The sequence below is a fragment of the Gallinula chloropus genome (genome assembly GCF_964237585.1).
Source record: "Gallinula chloropus genome assembly, chromosome: 3".
Classification (NCBI taxonomy): Eukaryota; Metazoa; Chordata; class Aves; order Gruiformes; family Rallidae; genus Gallinula; species Gallinula chloropus.
In genome coordinates, this window is record NC_140087.1 from 111,098,178 (window position 1) to 111,117,729 (window position 19,552).

General features: G+C 41.0%; 1 protein-coding gene across 1 annotated transcript; it reads left to right on the forward strand.

The window, feature by feature from the left end:
- Positions 1–14,134: 14,134 nt before the first annotated feature.
- MSGN1 (mesogenin 1) lies at positions 14,135–14,650 on the forward strand (the record flags this gene model as incomplete). The annotated part of the gene is made up of 1 exon (XM_084261962.1): positions 14,135–14,650. One exon carries the CDS (start codon positions 14,135–14,137, stop codon positions 14,648–14,650), a length of 516 nt encoding a protein of 171 aa, XP_084118088.1.
- Positions 14,651–19,552: the final 4,902 nt, after the last annotated feature.

Here is a 19,552-nt window from a genome sequence, read left to right on the forward strand (position 1 = left end):
GGTATTTTCTTTTGTAGGCAGACGAAGAAAGGTTATTTATAGTTGATACTCCAAATGAGAAATTAATTAAAGAAATGAGCAAAAATTCCAAAATACTTGAAACTTATTTTCAATTTTGAGGGTGGTCTCTCTTTTCCGGTGACTTAACCACTTGTTTGGTGGGGGTTGCTGGAAGAAGAGAATTGCTAAGGACAATAAGAGTAGCAGCCATTTGGAAGAGATTCCTTATGCAGTGGTCAGTAGTGGAGAGATGAGGACATTTTTGTGGAAAAACATTGTTATTGGTTATGTGTGATTCTTTTCCTTGCTGCTGAATACGAATGCTGAAAGTTAGAATCAAGAGTCTGAATTTTCATCAATAAAAATGCCAACATCTTGTAGATGACCTCACTTTTGTTTCTTCCCAGTGTGTGGGAATGTGCTCTTTCCTTGGGAGGATCATACATTCTCACCCCCTTTCTGTGGGTTTCAGTGGTTTAGGGTTTTGTTTAGAATTGGGGCGCAAGAGTGGGCTTTGGAGGCTTTTCTGTTTGTTTTCAAAGTCTGCCTGGGATGACTGCTTTAATGGATGATTCGCTGGAATTACTGTGCCAGAATTACAACCAGCTCATTTTGCAGATGATGGAAACCAGAAATGACATAAAAGATTAATGTCTTAATAGAATTGCGGGGGCTGGGGCGGGGGGAGGGCCTATGTTGCTGATTATCACTACAAATTAATCTGGTTTCATAATTTCAGTTCAACTATGAAAAACAGAAACCTTGCAAATGAAAAAAACAGACTTTTGTCTTGGCTGTGGAAGTTTTCTGCCACTACTTTAGAAACATCAATAGCTGTGAAAATGGCTGCAGTGAATGCCTGCGCTCATAAGCTACTGCTGCTCATTGCAGCAAATAAACACAAGGATATTTATCATTGGGGGTGACTGATGCTTGACTTTAAACTCATTATTTATTACAGAAGGAAGAGAAATGACAGTTTTTAAAGTGATTTGGTTGTTCATCTTTACATAATTTACTCAATCTAAGGATTGGGGATTACTTCTCTTCGGAACTGCTTTTACTGTGCCAAAGCTGACTGCTTTGCATCCTCTCACACCTGTGAAGATGGTGTTTAAATAAATTGAGTGGGTGAAACAGAGCTTCTGCAGCAAGTATTCCTACAAGATTATGTTAAACTGGCTCTAAGTATAAATGAACATGATGTATCAGCCTGATGACCCTGAGTATATTTTCATTTATTATCTCTCCTGGTCAGCCCAAACAGGTTTTTCTGTAGAACTGCTGTATAAGCCTGAGTCCCTTACCTGGTCTGTCATTCCTGATGTTGGCATCCCTCTAGCTTGAGTGATTCCTGCAGAGATACAGGGCAGATCCATAAGTTCTATTGAAACAGTATAAATGTCATTATAAACAGCATTAAATATCTACTTACACAAATTTATTCAGCATAGCCTAGCAAAGTGAGACGCTTGGGTGGCATTCCGTGTGACTGTAATTCGTAGTTTAGATTCATGGGGTATTAACCAGGAAGGAAAATAAATACTGTTTGTATGGAATATATACATAGCTACGAAAAATGCTACCCCTTGATTTCTGTATGTCCTGTGTCTGTGTCAAGCTACACATGCTCTTTAGGAAAGGTGTTACTGAAATGCTTATTTGGATGTCTGAACATGCTTAACAAAAGGAAAAATACATGTTCATTGCATTTACCAATTTCTACTTTGTTGATAGAACAGATGAACTCGATAAATCTTTTGCTACTTAACAGAAATTTCTTAGTTTGAGAGGGTTAAGTGAGGCTTTGCCCAGGCTTGGGTCTACACTCTCATGTCAAGAAAGAATCTTGTAGAATACAGTGCTGAAAGAGAGGCATGGCAGCTGTTACTTGAGACAAGAGAAAGTCTTTTCATGTCTAAAAAGGTGTCAAACCCTGCCATATTATATCAGCAGATAAAAGGAAACAGCAGTTAGAATATTATTGAGAGTTGTTATAAACCTAAGTGCTACTGACAAAACAGTAAACGCGGTGCTAGATTCAGCGCTTTTTCCTCCAGGAAAGAAAACACTTGAACTTTTTCAAGAAAACAAAACTACGGTGGGTGACAGAACCACTCTTTGCACAGTTCTCTGGCTCTTGCATCCTGCATCAAAGCTACTCTCAGTACTGAAATTAAATTGGTAAGATTAATCACATATCAAACTTTAAAAGTTGATTAAACCCAAGCCTTGTCTCCACCCCTCACCCTCATTTCCCTTGATGGGGTTGGAGAGATTTTGTCACTTTGAAGACTGAGCACAGCTGGGAAAAGGGATATTTGCTCCATAAAAATGACTCTCTCTACTGCTATTCCACTTGATGGATATTTAAAGTGAAATAGAGGAAGGAAAAGCAGCTTATTTTCAATATTGATAACATCTCCCCATCCAAGCTCAAAATAAGTTAGTTATCCTACCAAATGTTGGCAAAGGTTGTCATGGTGTGGGTATTCCTTAGGCCACAGGGGCAGGAGCTCTGCTTTGTCTAAATCTCTGGCAAATTTAGCAGATGAACACTTACGTGTGGTCTTCTCCCAACATCCCAGTGCTGCCCTGGCAGTGATACCACATCACAAATAACAGACGTACAAGATAACACAAACCCTAGAAACTGCCCAGGTTTTATCTGCTGCAAAACCAAGAAATCTGTAGCCTTGTTTCAGACCAAATGCAGGCTGTCTTCCAGTCCAATGTGAATTCCAGGTCTCAGAGCAGCTTTAGCCTTTAAGCCTCTGTTGTTTAGCTCACTGAACATCTTACAGATTTTTTATTTGAATCTTTTGCCCTAGTGAGCCACATTCACTGCTTGATCTGCAGCTGGGTGGAAGAGAGCCCTGTGCTTGGGTTCAGATCCCCCAAAGCCTGGAGTTCAATGGACCAAAGGGCTTCAGAGACCCATTGGCACTCCTGTGTCCAGGGGCTGTGTAAGATACTTCATTCACACTAACACGTGGCTAGATTTTGTGATTATTGAATGGCCTCTTCACCAAGTAAGACCTGCCAGTTAGAAATCCAAGATGGGGATGGTCCACTTTCTTACAATTAGTTCCAGAGCTGATGTCCCAGTATGACCTAGGAAGATGCTGCTAGAATAGACAGCATCTTTCAAGGGAGATGCTGCTGCAGGAGTGGGTAATTAGCAGTTCATAGGTGACTGTATGGCACTGGGACAGTTCTATTAACTGCATTTTTCTATACCTAATTTTTTTTTTGTGGTTTAACTGTGAGTAATTCTCTCAACAAAACTTAGCAGTAAATTAGGCTGACAGTCTCTTGTGTTCTTCTGAGGTTATAGAAATCTGAAGTGGTTGGGAAGGTGGGCTGAAAGGTATCCCATAATAATAAATTGAGTTCCATATATCAGACTAGCAGATTTCATGGATTTTATAGTCTTTTGCTTGTTCTGTTATCTGTAGCCTGCCACTGCAGTCTTACACAGAAGACTTTCCTACTGATAAGCTGAAGAATGTAACTGTGTAAAAGGGGCACATGGGTCTTGAACTGAAGGTGCTTGAATTTGTACACTGAAACATGGGTTCTTGCAACAGCATTCTTAGTGATTCCATCTATATCCTGTAAAATACCAGCAAATTAAGTTTGGGGATTTTTTTCCTTTTTCTTTCTCTTATTAAAAAAACCCAACACACAAAGACCCCAACAACAAACAGCAAAACAAACTAAACAAACAAAAAAACTCACAAGCATTTTTTTCTGGGAGGCCATGAATTAGAGATGTAGCATCATAAATGTCTTTCAACTGCCAGACCCCTTTCACCACAGAAGCCCAAGATCTCCAAGTGCTTTGACCTGACAGTGAACACGGAAAAGCTTTCAAAGCTGTAGGGTTCTCCAGGCGTTATGTGCATGTAGGGATCTCACCTTGTATATAGCCTTCTCTCATAAACTCATATAACCTTGTTATTTGCCCCCCTGAAGAAGACTCTAGATTGTACATTGTATTTCACTGGTTGCGTAATTCAGATTATAACCCAAATAGGCGATGGCAGGGGTGAATGTTACAGAGAGTGCATGTATCAGAATGTTGACCAACAGAAGAACAAAAAGGTACAGTGTGTCCCTGCTGCAGGTAAAAGTTAACATCACAGATGTTGTGGGGAGTCCCCCGAGACCCATCCAAGGACACCTTCTGGAGATGCTTCCTGAGCTCAAGGTCCCAAGTCAGCTGGGGAATCCTGACTCAGAACTTTCTCTATCAAGGTAAATCCTCTTTCAAAGACCCCAGTAAACTTAACAAAACCTCTCTGCTGTTGTTCATTTAACAAAACATTTCCCCTTACAAGTAAAAAATATGTATAGTGTATATTTTTTTTCAACCATTGCTCTCCTAGTCAGTTAGGTTAATCAAATATTCTACTACAATACTGAAACTATAAAAACCCCTTAAGTGACAGCCTGAAATAAACACGAGTATGGCATCTATCTGGAGAGCATACAGTTTAGAAAGGAACATAAAAATTTTTACCTAAATGTAATTCAAGCTAAGAAGCCATTTGATAATCCTTAGTACATAAATCACAGTAGCTCATAGTTTGGCAATTAAAAAGAGGAGTTTATTGTAAAGACTCTTTTAATAACCTATTGTCACAGAGCTCAGATTAACTTTAATAGCAACATTATGTGATCACATATTTTATTTATGGATCATTTGAAGAATTTGTTATGCAGATATTCTGATTAGTGGGCTATTGGACCATTAGCCAAATAAATCTAAAGGTAATAAAACTCACAGGAAGATAAATTACTCCCTTTTTCTTGTTCTTTTCAGCCAATTCAGGCTAATTTAGGCCTTTCACAGAATGGTGATAATGAAGGATTTGTTCTCAGCAGCACTATGGCAGGTGATTTGCATTTGAAAGTTTGACACATTTATAGGCCTTTGATCTTTTCTCTTCAGTGATGGTGCCCCTGGCCAGACACCTACATGCCCGTTTTACCAGGTGGAAGGTCTAGGAGCAAAAGCAGCTCTGAGTCACTCTGAAGAGTTACATTAGGAAATATAATTATACAATTTCTGTCCAGAAAATTTTCTATTGCTGAATTTGAGTGGCCTCTATATAATGTGAGACAAAATGGATTTGAACTTCTTTTGAAGTGGAGTTTCTTTTAAGGTAGATAAAGTCCTTGTGAGAGATTTTAAAGGAATATGAAGCCCGCTGAGGACTAAAGATTGGCTTCTTCTGTAGGTTTGAATTTATTGTTTAAATGGAGCTTCTCAGTGTAGGACACTTCCAGAACTTCGGCATCAAGTGACTCCAGAAAAGGCTGTGACAGCTGTGGAGCCATTTCTTAAATATTATTTTAATTTTTGCTTTTTTATTTAAAAAAAATATTAACTCTGGGCAGAAGAGATATCTTTGTGCTGGAAGAGGAAGCTTGAAAAAAAAACCAGTACATTACTGGTGCTATGAACACATGTGAGCAAAGAAATCAAGTATATTACCTAGGATCTATAAAAGATATTTTTAATGTTTATTGTTTGACCCCAAAGTAAGTAGGGAGTCACAGGATTCAGGAGGAACACAGCTGAATATTTGAATCAGAACTATTGTCCTGTCCTCCTGATTGTCTAAAATTCACTCTAACCATCTGATTTCTCTGCTGAATCAAAGTGGTGAATTCCCAGTCTGTGAAACACGGGCTCATTTCATTCTTTTCTCAAACTTCACTCCAAAGGTAAGCTGGATTCACTAATTAAAAGCTCCCAACATGAATATCTATCCTGCACAATGAGGAAATTGTATTTCCCCAAAAGGAGTTTTTCCTCTGAGAGGAGACAAGGCTTGCTAGGTTCTTTGGAGAACAGCCTATCAGGAAAACTCCAAGGATGGAGGTGTCTGGCCAAATAGCTAGTTGCAGGCTGTATGTTCTGTTTGGGACCACCCCAGAATACTCAGCCTTTTTAAAGCTACGTAATGAGTATTGATTAGCCATTGTCTGAAGTACACTGAAAGTAGCAGGGACTATGTAAATGTTAGCTTACTTTGTATGAACCTTAATAGCTTCCCTCTCTCCTTTAAAAGATGCTCCTTCGATTTAAGAGTTAATCTTACTTTAAATGTACTTGAAAATTCAGTTCCTGGTACATTTTGCTCTTCAAAAGAGGGTACTATCCATCCGTGTTTCTTTGCTTTCAACTCATCACAGAATGTCAGATACCAGATAAGAGCGAGAGACTGATGAATGTGCATCCCATCCTGACAGTGCAGGTCAATGTCAGGAGAGTGGAAGGTTCACCCCCCCTCCCCTTCTTTTTTTTAACTACAATCCATTTGTCAGTATTTACTTTAGAAATCACTTCTCAGGGGGCTCAGCTGTTTTAAAGCCATATTACCTGGAGGATTGAGATTAAATTATTTTATGATACTAACTCCATTTGCTGCAGTATTTTGTAATAGGATGGTGTCACAGGCTTTAAGTTGACCACTGTGGTGGGCATCATATAGAAAATCTCTGCAGAGAGGAAATCTCCCCTCTGACACAGTCTGTATCTAATTAGGGAGAGACATGGAGGAGCAGGAGCAGAAGCTTGGGGTCTATATGATCATGCATGTCAGTATCAGGGCTGTGACCTGAATTCCCATCTGCGTGACTGCTGCTTCTCCAGCCGGTGCTTTACTCTTCTCACCAGTTTGCAGCAAACTGGGCCTGAAGGGAGGAGAATTTTAGCCAAGACCAGCTGCCCTCAAGATTTGCATACCTGCAGTTGTAAGAACTACCTGGTTATTTATGCATGCACTGTTTTTACACATCCCAATTACCATTAACTAAGCAGGAACTTAGGCAGGGTGCAAAACAGATGTCTGTGTGATGGGATGGCCAGCAGCAACTCAGTTAAATGGGTTCTCAGAATGAGCCAAGCTAAGAGTTTGAATAGTAATTCCTTTTTCTCCACGAGTTTTACATTTTACTTTCTCTTTGTTTTACCTTATCTGTGTTTAAACTAGTAAGTTTGACTCACTGTCCCATATATAAATTTTTCTGATTGGAATTTAGGGCTTTTTTGCTTTCCTGTTTCTTTCAAGAACAGAAATGAAAATAATATAACAGTTTTCTAAACAACAGTGGTCTTAAATCAGTGATTTCTTGCAAATGAACAAGCTTAACTGAGCCCCTTTCTATAATTATATACTATAACTGCTGGAGCTATTTTGTGACCTCTGTTTTGGACTTCCTGAAAAGCCTGTTCCAAGTGGATAGTTAAATGTTTCCTCCTTCTAACAGTAACTTTATCCATGTAACTGAGCAGATAAACGCATGATTTATATGGGTGGGGAATGTTAGAAAAGGTATGTTCTACTATCAGTATCAAGAAGCACCACAAAAAGAATGAGGAAGAGGCTGAAAATCAAACATATAAAGGCTTTAAAAAAAAAAGGAAAGGAAAAAAATGGAGAAAGAATAAAAGCAATATTGTTTAGTCATAGAAGGGAAAACCTAGGGGAAGAAAAATTCAGAAGCAGTGGAAGATAAAAGCTGTTCGTGAGGCAAAGGGAGCAGGGTCTTCTCTCTGCACCATGCCCTTGTCATTCAAGCACAACTGTCCAAAATATAATCAGGCAGGAAAAATACCAGTGTCTCGTATCACCAGAAGTACAGTGGGAAACCTACAATGCATCAGGGAAAGGTCAAAGGCTTTTAAGACTCAGAACTTGATGAGCTTGTTGTCTCTCTTTCTTCCAGTGTGAACCTCTGTGAAGAGTTTGGTTGCTCTGCCTTTTGCTCTCCCACCAGGTAGTTGCAGGCAGCTGTAAGGTCTACCTGAGCCTTACAATTTCCATAAGGGACTGACCCACCTTTCTGTACCTCTTTCCATATGTGATGTCCACCAGCCTGGTGACCCTTCTCTGGACTTGCTCCAGTCTGTCAACCCATGAGGTTTCCCAGATTTTATCTGAGAAGCTGCCTCCTGGCCAGTCACCCTGAGCCTGTGCTGCTGCGTGGGGTTATCCCACCCAGAGCAGGGGTTCCCATTGGTTTTCCTTGCATCTCTTGAGGCTTCTTCTGGATCATTTCTCCAGCCTGTCCAGGTCCCTCTGAATGGCACCCCCACTGTATTAACCACTTCACCCCTTGAGTGTATTCACGGGACTGTTAGAACACTGAGTTTAATTTGTTAGGCAAAATTCATGGATGCATTTACAGCAAATGCAAAAAACCCTCAAAACCCAAACCCAACCTTGATATGCCATTCATGTTCATTAGTAGACTGAAGGACAGACTTGTTTTTTGTGGGACTGAATGTGATTAAAATTAAGATTTAGCAATTTACCAAGAAATTTATGATTGAGGTTGAAAATCAATGGTCCTTACCCATGGGCTAAGCACGTGCTTGTGAAAGGTGGCTTGAACAGGCACGCTGTGCTCTATTTCATAATGTGAAATATGTAAGGGCTAAATAAAATCTGTAATCTAACACTTGTATGTTGTATCTTACCCAGGCTATCGATCCAGTTTATAATTATTAAACTGAAGTGCAGGCTGAGCCCAGAGCATAACTACATTTAGCACCAAGATGAAACATGATTTCTATTAGCAACACGAGGTGATTCCGCACATCAGTGCTAGGATGTGGAGGAGGAAGAAATGAGCAGATACTGATGAGGAGGTTAGCTGGATGAAAAGGAACAGCCTGAGCTGGAATGTAATCACAGCAATTGAAAAATAGCTCCCTTCACAAAGACCCAGCTTCAGCTATGCAGCCCAGCTACAAATAGTCACAACAGAGCTTTTAATGCAATTTTACTGGCTGTTGGAATTTCTTGTAAGGTTCACCTACTTTTGGAAAATTTAGCCTGCTGAAAAACGGAGCATTCAGAGCAGAAGGCACAAAAGACCGTTGTAATGTCGGGAAAGAAAGAGTGTGAACTTTGAACTTCCTCTAGGACCCTTAGGTGCTACCCTGGTATTTTAAAAGGCCCTGTGAAACCACTATCACAGACAACAAAAGTAATGAGGAAGGACTTCACAGGGAGGGTGAAAGAAATGCTAAGAGATAAACAATATTGTACTTTTATCATTTATTAAATTTGGACATGTGCTTTTGGGTACAAAAAGAGGTGTTGCTGATGATCTTGAAATATTTGCAACAGGTAACCCTCCACCTCTCCCATGGAAAAATGAAACTCATCAACTTCGTTACAGTAGACAAAAATATCTTGAAACCAAAGGTGAAGGCTGGTACAACAGAGCACCAGTACATGGCAATGGAATTCTCCGACTGACACGGCTTCTATCAATTTGATACTATCTGTTGCTTTTCTTTTTTTGAGCAAAATAAACGTTAGGCTCTTGTTCCTCCCCCAGCTTTTCCCCTTCCTTCTGCCTGAAGTAGAGAGTTGACATTAAAGACCAACCACGTAGTCGAACCTCCTTTCAACTTCTGTTAACAGGGGTATTAAAAAGGCATTCCTAAATATCAGCTGAAAACCACTAGGTAATAAACTCCCTACTTAAAAGGTGGGTAGGTGTAAATTCCACACGTAGGCCTTTTCATCTGAGAAGCCAGTTGCTTGGAGATCAGATGTTTTAAATGAATTGCGGAGCTGATGTCACTTGTCAGTCGGTGGAGACTGCCACTATTTGGAGGATCAAATACTTACATTTGAGGATGCAAAGCAAATAGATCGATCCTGATCCTGCCAGGGCAATGCAAGAGAGATGCTTGTCACCATGCAAAGCCCTGGTGAAATCGATGATACTTACTTGGTTGTTTCTTCTCCATGAGCAGGCTCTGAGTTTGACATTTTGGAGTTGCATCCTGAGAACATTAAAGGTTTAAGATGTTTATGACAGGATTTTGTAACAGCACTAGAGCTAGTTTGTCCCTATACAAAGGAATAACAACATTTTCTCTTGTGTTAGCCAGAGTTTTGTTTGGCCAAAGGCGGTAATAACAATTAGACATCCAATTTACATTGAGTTTTCATTAATTATAGTAAGGGTTTAGGGCTCCTATTCATAGGGCTGGACTCAGGATCAGTCTTGGTTCTCTTATTGCCTTCTTTCCTTTTGGAATTGTAGCTGGATGTCCATCTGGTATTTTTTGACATACTGACCTGAAAAAAAAAAAAAAAAAGTCCTTATTGACCAGTTTGTCGACCAGCTTGCCTACCTACAAGCCTTATTTACTTCAGCTGAAGCTGGACCCAGATTAAACCATCTTGCACATGTAAGAAAAACCAGCTGCAAAGTCTACTCATTTTAGAAAAACACATCTATTCGAATGGAGGGAAAGCCTTAAAAAGGAGAGAGGCAGCGGCTGGTGGCTAATGTGACTCTGGATAACAAATGTGGGGGACCCTTTCCTTCCTTTATTGCCAGCTCAGGCATAAACCGAGGTGTTGGACACTATTTTTCTGAAGTGTTGAACACCTGCTGCGTCTGCTGGAGTCAGTGAGACCTGCAGCTGCTTGCTCCACGTTTTATACACGGGCGATTGACTCCGTCCGCGCCTCTCTGAGGCAGGATGGTAACAGCCACCTCCGCAGTGAGTGGGCGACAGAGCAGCTAATACTGGGGAAGCCTCTTGTTAAATAAGAGATGAAGCAAATTTAAAAGGCTTTGGGGGATGGATAGGGTTTTTTTTCGTGGTGCAAGCTGCAGAATGAGGCTTTATCGTCCAAATGTTCTACAGGGATATTAGTATGATCTGCTTCTTGTCAATAAAATAAGACTGGACTTCTGTCCTAATTGTAAAGGAGGCTGACTATTATGGGATTAGTATTGTTGAAACACATTTATCCATGTTTACTCTGTTCCAGCATGCATTTTTTCTCATCCAATATGGTTTTTTTTCTTATTGTTTTAGATCTGCATCTCCTACCAAACTCACACCTTGGTGAAAATATACTCTAGAAAAAATTGTAAATCAGTCCTTAAATAGCCCCATACATAAAAAAATGCATTTATCTACCATACTTGTGGATGATAGTGATTATCTGGAGAACTTATTTTAAATTAAAAATCTGAATCAGACACATATGGAAGCTCTAAAATGTTTCTATTCCATGAGTGTTTGGTTTTTAAAATGGAAAAACCTCTCCTCCCTTCTGTAATGAATTCATAAATGAAAGGGGATGAAGATTGATATGTTAGCCTTTGTATTGCAGAATAAATTGCTGAACTGAAAATCAAAAATACCAGTCAAGCAGAAAATGCCTTATCATTTTTAAAGTGTCAGTTTGTGTTTCATTAGCGTTACGCTCATATCTCACTACCCTTCAATGTTTTGACATTACTGACAGACAAAAAAAAAAAGAATTCCTAAAATTTGCAAGAAAGAGAATGAAGTACAGATTGCAAAGATTGGATTTTCTGTGGGTTTGTTTTTTGGTTGGGTTTTTTTTTCATGGATTTACTTTCTAAGAAGGTGCTACCTGAAAGACTAGACTTCCTGGGCTCTTCAGTGAGAGAGCATCAAACAGTCATAGGGTATAGAAAAATAAACAAGCCTGTAGCCTTCCTCTGCATGGTACTTTTTAAGGCCCCATTATAAAACAAAACTGCAAAGTGTTCTACTGTTCCCAGTATTTTTTTTTCTGTTTAATTGTCCCCACTTTGCAAGATAATTTCCTACCTGAGGATCCTCATACTTGTGAGTGGAAACACAGAGCTACCAAAAATTAACTAGTCCAAAAACAGCTAAGTACCATGAGACTCTGTTGACTTACATAGGGTACGTATCATGCATGGACTGTGGAGGGAGACTTTATGTGACTTTCCAGTTTGGCCAAAACTGAGGCACACTTCGTGTGAGTACGCTTTGGCAGCCTGGGGGCTGTGGGTAGAAATGGGAGGTTATTTCTCAAAGCTGAAAAGCAGGATGCACAACTGCAAGACAGTTTTCAAATATCTGTAGAAAAGACTGTGGGTTTTTTCCTTACCCACGTAATGGCTTTTAAGAGCTTATAAAATGCAACTAAAGCAGTTGTCCACATACTCTAAAATCCTGCCTTGGCCACTCTGAACATTCACCCGTAAGATATAAGATAAGCTACAACTGTTACTGGAAATGGCATTACTCTTCCCTGCCTAATCTCACCACAATTCCCATATAAGAATACAGAGATGAAGTCTGACCGTGGTCACCTGTCATTTACAGCAAAGACACCTGGAAGACACACAAAATCTTTCCGCCCTTGGGGTCTACACAACACTTTTTATGATTTAACCATAGATGAGGGGTATAAATTAACTGACAGCGTGCATTGCTTACAGTCAGCCAACAACTTGTTGAAATTTTTGCTTCTAAATTTGACTGCATTTAAGTAATGATTGATTCCAAAGACAAAACTGGTGTGGACTACAGTTTAATATATGCTCACTATGTGTATTTTTAATACACACATACATATTTGCAAGCTCCTTTCTCTTGACACACCCTGATAGAAGTTCCTCCTCTTCCACCTACTATCATCACAGCCACTCTCTCAGTCTGGGTTGAAATCCTAGAATCCTTCACTTCCTGTTTTTTCTTGCGCATCTCAGCATAAAATCAGCAAGTCTCCCACAAATAGCTTCCTTATATTTTCATCTAAAACTCACAGCTCACAAGGGCATTTCTAACGACTACGGCGAGTATTGGGTTAGGCATTTTTTCCTGAGTAGTGAGTAATTCAGAATCAGAAAGAAACGGCACAGTCCAGAAAGCTTCAGCTTGCTTCAGCTACGTGCTCTTCATTTCCCTCTTTTTCAGTCAGCTGTGGTGCACCATGTGCTGCACAGAAGTAATCTCTAAAATAAATCCCACTTTTCTTTTTACCTCCATGTTGGCACACTTTCTCCCCTTCTTTCATTACCTATTAGATTTTATTTCCATTATGGGCTGATACAAACTCACAGCTGGCAGCCGAGCTGCTCGGTAGACCTAAGGAACTCAGAAGTTTTTGGACAGATTTCCTGGTTCTCCTAACAATTTGCTGTGTGATTTTGGTGAAGTTACCCTTTCCCTCTTCGTAACCATTTCCCCAGGGTAATAGAGACCTTTAATCATCACTATAAGCTGTTCCAAATCTTAGAGATGAAAAGTGCTCCTTATTAATGCTATTAATTTATAGGTTATACTTTTTTCACTTGAACTGCCTAACATCTAACTTTGCTGGCACATTGCATCGGGGCTGGAAAAGAGTTTTTTTGGCAGAAGATCGGATTCCTAGAAGTAGAAAATTTTACAGAAATAGCTTCTAGTCTTCTCTTACACACATATAATCTGTATATTACTTTGAATTAAATCTCTAAAACATATATCTGGGCTCAAAGTTTATGTGCTGTGTATTGTATTTCCTAAATATTTTATTTTTTAAATTTAAATTTAATTTCATTTATTATTTTTTTTTAAATGGGACTGACTTTGTCTTTGCTTACAACTACAGATACCCTTTATTATTTCACAGTCGTGATTTAAAAATATAAAATGAATCTACAGACTGCAGGTTGCAAACCAAAGTGATCCAGGGGGAAGTTGCAATTCACGAGAAGAGAAATCCTATGGAGCTATAACACACCCAAATCCAAACAAACCATTTTTGACTTTTACAATTAAGATGCAGATAATGAAAAACTACATCAGCAGCAGTCAGTGCGGATCAAATCATCACTGCTGTAGTGATGAGCACCTTCTGTTACACAGAAATAAAGGCTCCATGGCTTAAACTCAGGGTTTGCGGTAGCAGTCGTTATCTGTAAGTTCTACTTTTGTAACTTGTTTTGTGAGATGGTCAGTTTTCCTTTTCCTCTCATCACTTATCCCCTCAGCCCAACGTTCAATGTAGATGCGCAGCCTTAATTGGTTTAGTTGCAAGAAGATAATCTTTTTTCCCCCCTTTCTTGCTGTTGCCTGTTAGCTTAGAGGCTTTTTAGCTGAAGGTTGATAATTATCACTGAGAAGAAACTAGCACATCAGGAGTTCATTTTCCATCTTAGCACTTGTGGCGCTCCTTTGAACTCCTCTCGCCAACCCCACGTTCCCACTCTGTCACTTTCCTCCCTCCATCATAAAAAGGTCTCGACAGCCGGCGGCTGCAGCCTTTGCTGGCGGGCAGAGGGCACAGCTTCTCCCCAGCGCTCCTCCAGCATGGATAAATTGCATGAGACATTGGTAAACATGGAAGATGCTTTGGGTTCAGAGCACTCCGTCTGCTTATCATCCTGGGACTGGAAAAGCACCGCTGGGTCTTTTGAGCTGCACCCCATCTCATCTCCACACAGCTTATCCCCGACGCCCTCCTTCGAATCCTACTCCTCGTCCCCTTGTCCGGCAGCAGCGGAGACCCCTTATGGCAGCGGCAGCAGCAGCTTGGTGGGCTACAGCCTGGTGGACTTCCCCCCCACGTACCTGCCCAGCCCTGGGCAGGCTCGGCTGCCCAAGGGCACCAAGGTGCGGATGTCTGCCCAGCGCAGGAGGAAGGCCAGTGAGAGGGAGAAGCTGCGGATGAGGACCCTGGCTGACGCTCTCCACACCCTGCGCAACTATCTGCCCCCCATCTACAGCCAGAGGGGACAGCCCCTCACCAAAATACAAACCCTGAAGTACACCATCAAGTACATTGGTGAACTGACGGAGCTCCTCAACAGCGTCAAGCGGGCATAGACCCCACCTGGAACACCTGCCCCGGCGTGCTCAGGGCCTTTTTAAACAAAAAATCTCAGCAAAACTTCTTCCTCACCACAGTATGGTGGTGCGGGGTGTGAGAGGAAGACGGAGCGAGGGGGAGAGCAAGGGCTGCTGTTGTACATAGGATGCAATGCTGGAAGGTGATGTAGGATTGCCTAAAGACCTGAGCTGCAGGCTGCTGAGATGCAAGTCTTGCTTTTTACTTTTTTTATGTCTTTTTTTTTTTTTAATATTAAGCTTCTGAGAAATAATAAGCCTAGTCTGTTCTGAAAGTATAAAAAGAAAAGCCAACTGATCTTCATAGGATTTTACATGTCACTGTTCATATTGATCGTACTGATCTTCTGTTTAATAAGGACAGTAAGTTTTAAACTAAAATTTTAAGTACATGACAACAACACTATAGGAATACCAAATGTATTGATTTGTAGGCACTTTAAATAGCAGGATGAGGAAGAACATGTGTAGTTAGTTCAAATATTGTCTATTTATCCATGTTTCCACTGTACTTGAAAATCAAGAAGCTAAATAGTGGTTTAGAACATCTTTGCCTGTAAACAAACAAATAAAAGTCATAGTCTGCATCTTGTACTATATATCTGATTGATAAGTAAAATCTAGCAATGATCACTAGATACTGGAAATGAAATATAAGCAAACTGACATGTTGTATAGATAAAATGATGTTAATCTTATTAATATATACAGAAACATATAATAATTCTGTATTTAATATATAAAATATCCTTGACTCAATGTCTAATTATGGAAGATGTTCTTTTCATCGAATTGCTAGAAAAAATAAGATTAGATTGAATTATCTTTTTCCTCTGCCTTTTCTCTGACGTGAAATAAATCAATTCAGGTATCAAAAAGATTCAGTTTTATCTTCAAGACCTACTAAAACCTAGGAGGTCTCAAGTAGTCTCCTTACCCGAAGCTGTCGGATCAGCTGTTTCCCGCATCCAGTAACAGTCCCATAAAACACACACATTAAACCCTCCAAAACCCAAACAAATGAGAGCATAATCTTTATCCTTACTGACTTTGAGTTTCATCTGACAGGTATCATAGAGGTCTCACCACACCACGAAAAAAATGCATTGCTCTTGAAATCTCATTGCAGACTGATACATAAGACTTGGGTGTGGTGAGGCCAGCAGTGTACCCATGGCTGGGTTGTGTGGAGCTAATTAAGTTAGATTAACCTTTTTTCCACGGAGGCACAGAGAGAGCAGCAGCCAGGAGCTAACGGGCTTGTTTTAGCAGGATGGATAGATCAGCAAATCTGCGTGGGGCAGAAGGTTTAGGTTTGTGGATACAGTGTGCACACTATTGCAAAGCTTAAACTTTATGGCATCCTTCTCTTCTGTTTCTTTCCCTCTTTCTCTTTGGTTGGAGTGAAATACAATTGTTACTTGTACATTTTTTTCTCCAAGGCTCAGCCGAGGCTGTCTCAGTCTCTTCTCACACAGTATGTGCGCATTGGAGCGGTCACTGTGAAACCCAGCAGGGTCTCAAGAAAGCAGCTACCTTCAAAGTTAGACAAGTAGCACTGTCTCTCAGGTTGCAACCGTATTTAAGTATATCCCATGTGCTTCAGTTTTGGTTTAACCCACATTAGATATCTCACAAGCTTTGCCCTAACCCCCTGATTTTTTTAAAGTACTATAAAATTGTCAAGTCAGAGGGCTTTATGCACACAGAAGATTTCCACACAGCATTCCTCAGTATAAGCCTGTGCAATTAGCCCAGGTTTGAGCATATAAAGAGCATCATGGACATGGACAGTATGAATTATGTTTTGGATCTTGCCCTTACAATGTTCCAAGGAGTGAAAGTGTATGCTGCCCATGGGATCTTGCACAGAACCACAGCTAAGCTTGAACCTGAGTCTTTTCTTAAAGACTCTCATTGTTGCTGTCAAGGGGCACCTGCTCACAACTGCTGGCAAACCATGAGTAGATACACAGGAAAATGGTCCTGTCACTGGGATGTTGATCAAAGACCGTCACCATTCACAAGTATACTGATCTGGTAAATTAAGAAGTCTTTTAACCCTGTTCCTCAAATTTTCCATAGTTGAAACTACAGGTGATAGCTATGTTCTTCAACTCTGTAGCTAAGAAAGCATCAAGGGTCATGGTTAAAGCAGAGGAACAAGGAACAGGAAGGATCCACTTCACAGCTAATTTGTCTATGACCTTGGTTGGCCATCCAGCATTGCTGCCTCAGTTTACCTGTGTGAAAATAAAGACACTGATAGCTAACGGCTTCAGAAAGCTGCTGCTTGCAGACAAACCTGAGTAATGCTACGTGAAGGAAAAGCAGCCCAGAAGGTAGCACATAGATGTGATAAGTGACTCAGGAGTAGCTGAAGGCCCTACAAGCACTGGGCTACAGTGTGTTGGCTGCCTAGAGACTTCTTTTCTCTCTCTCCCTATGAATCCAAAGCTCTAAGTAACCATAAAGGCAAGGCTCTGAGTTTCAGGACACTTTAGTGTCTCTGACAGTGAACTAGACCTTACCTGTGCACACTCTTTAGACCCAGCAATCCAGTGGCCGCTGCCTTATCTTTAACACTCTGACCTCCAGCATAACATGGTTGTATCTAAGCTGACTCTAGACAACAGGCCTTGGTCTGTCCTAAATCACCCCTTTGTGCTGCAATAGGACCAAAACCCACATCCAAGATGAGTAGAGTTCCCAAAACCACATACTGTTACCACGTGTATTTTGTTGGCACTGACAGAGCCATTCCCCTTTCAGGGGCTCTCTCCTTGCATGCACATGTGAGGGGGGAATAAGTGACTGAAGTGAGGTATACAAGTAGAAAGCACAGGTAGGTTCAGTGCCTGCCTGCAACGAAGATCTCCTAGGATCTACCATGTTTGTTTCCCTCTCAAAAGAAGTGAATTCATTTTTCCTGAAAGAAGCAAATACTCTGCCTGACATAGAACATCCCTCTAAATTCCTCCCTGTGGAATCCTTACCCTAGGCAAAGACATTTTGCTGATCAAGAGGAAAAAATCCAAATTATACTCATGGTGGTACAAGTTCTGCCTATAATAAATGTGGGATGTTATTTATTTTAAAATAAAATGGAACACAATCCAAGTTCCTCCACTTTTCCCTTTCCTCTACCCTTATGAATTTCAGATATTTCTGTGAAAACGACCAAGCCCCCACTTGAGGGTATGAGATCTAGCTATCTAAGGTCCATAAGCTTTATTGAATTCCAATAGCAATAGCATGATAATCCATAGAAGTGAAGCCAAAAAGTGAAGCATTTGCTCTTAATATATTAAAAATCTACATTTGGAAAATCTACAACTGGAAATAAAGCTATAGCAGTAGACCAGTAACCACTGGAAGTCCACGGCTGAGGAACTAAGTTACTTTCTGCCTAAGGGACAGTTATGGACCATGTGAAAGAGATACAGGAAAGTGAATTAGGGTTAGTCCCAGACAATGAAATGAACTCTTATTGCAAGTTCTCCCGCCTTACCAGGTTAGCAAGGCACTGAAATTCATCACTAATGTGGAGAACCCTTAAAAGTTCAGAAGTCAGAGGAAAAAAAAAAAAAAGAGTTAATATTTTCATCACATCATCCTCACTCTTTCTTCAGAGGAATGAGGCCAGGTAAAGCAGACAGTTGTATTCAATAGACTTTATACACAAGTTAACTCCTCCATTGCCATCAACCAGGCAATTGGTGCTGCTGGAGGGAGGAGATGCTGCTATCAACAGTATGAGAAGAAATGCAGCATCAATTTTTATATCTCAGAGACCAGAGGCTGTTCTGGTTCAGCTGGAAGTTCTTGAAGGTCATCTAGTCCAGCCATCCTGCAGCCAGTAGACAGAAGGAAGCCTAGTAGATAGGTCATTAATGCAGGGCTCAGAAAACTTGCACACCTTCATGCTCCAGGACAGGTTTTCCACTTAAATTCAGAAGAGGGACAACTTCTCTACCCACCATATAAAAAGGGTGCAGCAGGGTCTTGCCTGCCAACAGCAATAATACCCAGTTACACGCCCTGAAGATGGCAAGGAGGCCCTCTCAGGGGCAAGAACAAGTACTTTGGAGGGAATATTCCCTGGAGGTTAAAGGATCACATGCAGAAGCAGCTCCCCAGGCAAGCCCTGGCTCTGTGAGCAGCAGAGCTCACCACCCATGCACCCCCCACACCACCCCCCCCCACCCCAAGCCGGGGGAGCTGGGGGCCACCCGCCTGCACACACACAGCACTTTGAAATTCTATGCTGAGAAGGCACCATGTAGGTGCCAAGAGGTTTTATGGTTACACATTTGGGCTGCACATAGGTGTGTTTGGGGGGGAGGGGCAGTGGAAAGCTGCCTGCAAAAGGGCTTCAGCCAGTTCTTGGGGGGGCTGCTATGGGTCCACATCACCTCTGCCTCGAGAGGCCTGGGCTGTCCCTTCACCTCTGCCTGGCAATAGCTAAAGACAACCAAACCCCAGAACCAACCACCACCCCCAAAAGAAAAATAGTATCTTAATTTTACTCCAACTCATATGCCATATAACCACAAATGTCATTATTGCATTTCACAGATGAGAGACTCAGTTGTGGAGAGAAGGCCCAGCTCCCAGTGAAGCAGCTTGGTTTTAGTCAGCTAGAGAAGCTGGGTGCAGCCCTTTCCCTGAATAAGCTTCTGACCTTTTTTTTTCTTCTCTGTACATGGCATGGCAATAAAAACAATGAGAGCATAGATTTGACTCAAGCACTGTAAGGAGACCAAGTCAGTTCACTTCTGGTTAAAGTATTCCTTTCTAGCCCCGTATCTGTCTGGGAATTGGCAATCCTACTGACACTGTGTTTCAGTGTTACTGGACTCCGGCACAAATGGAAACAGT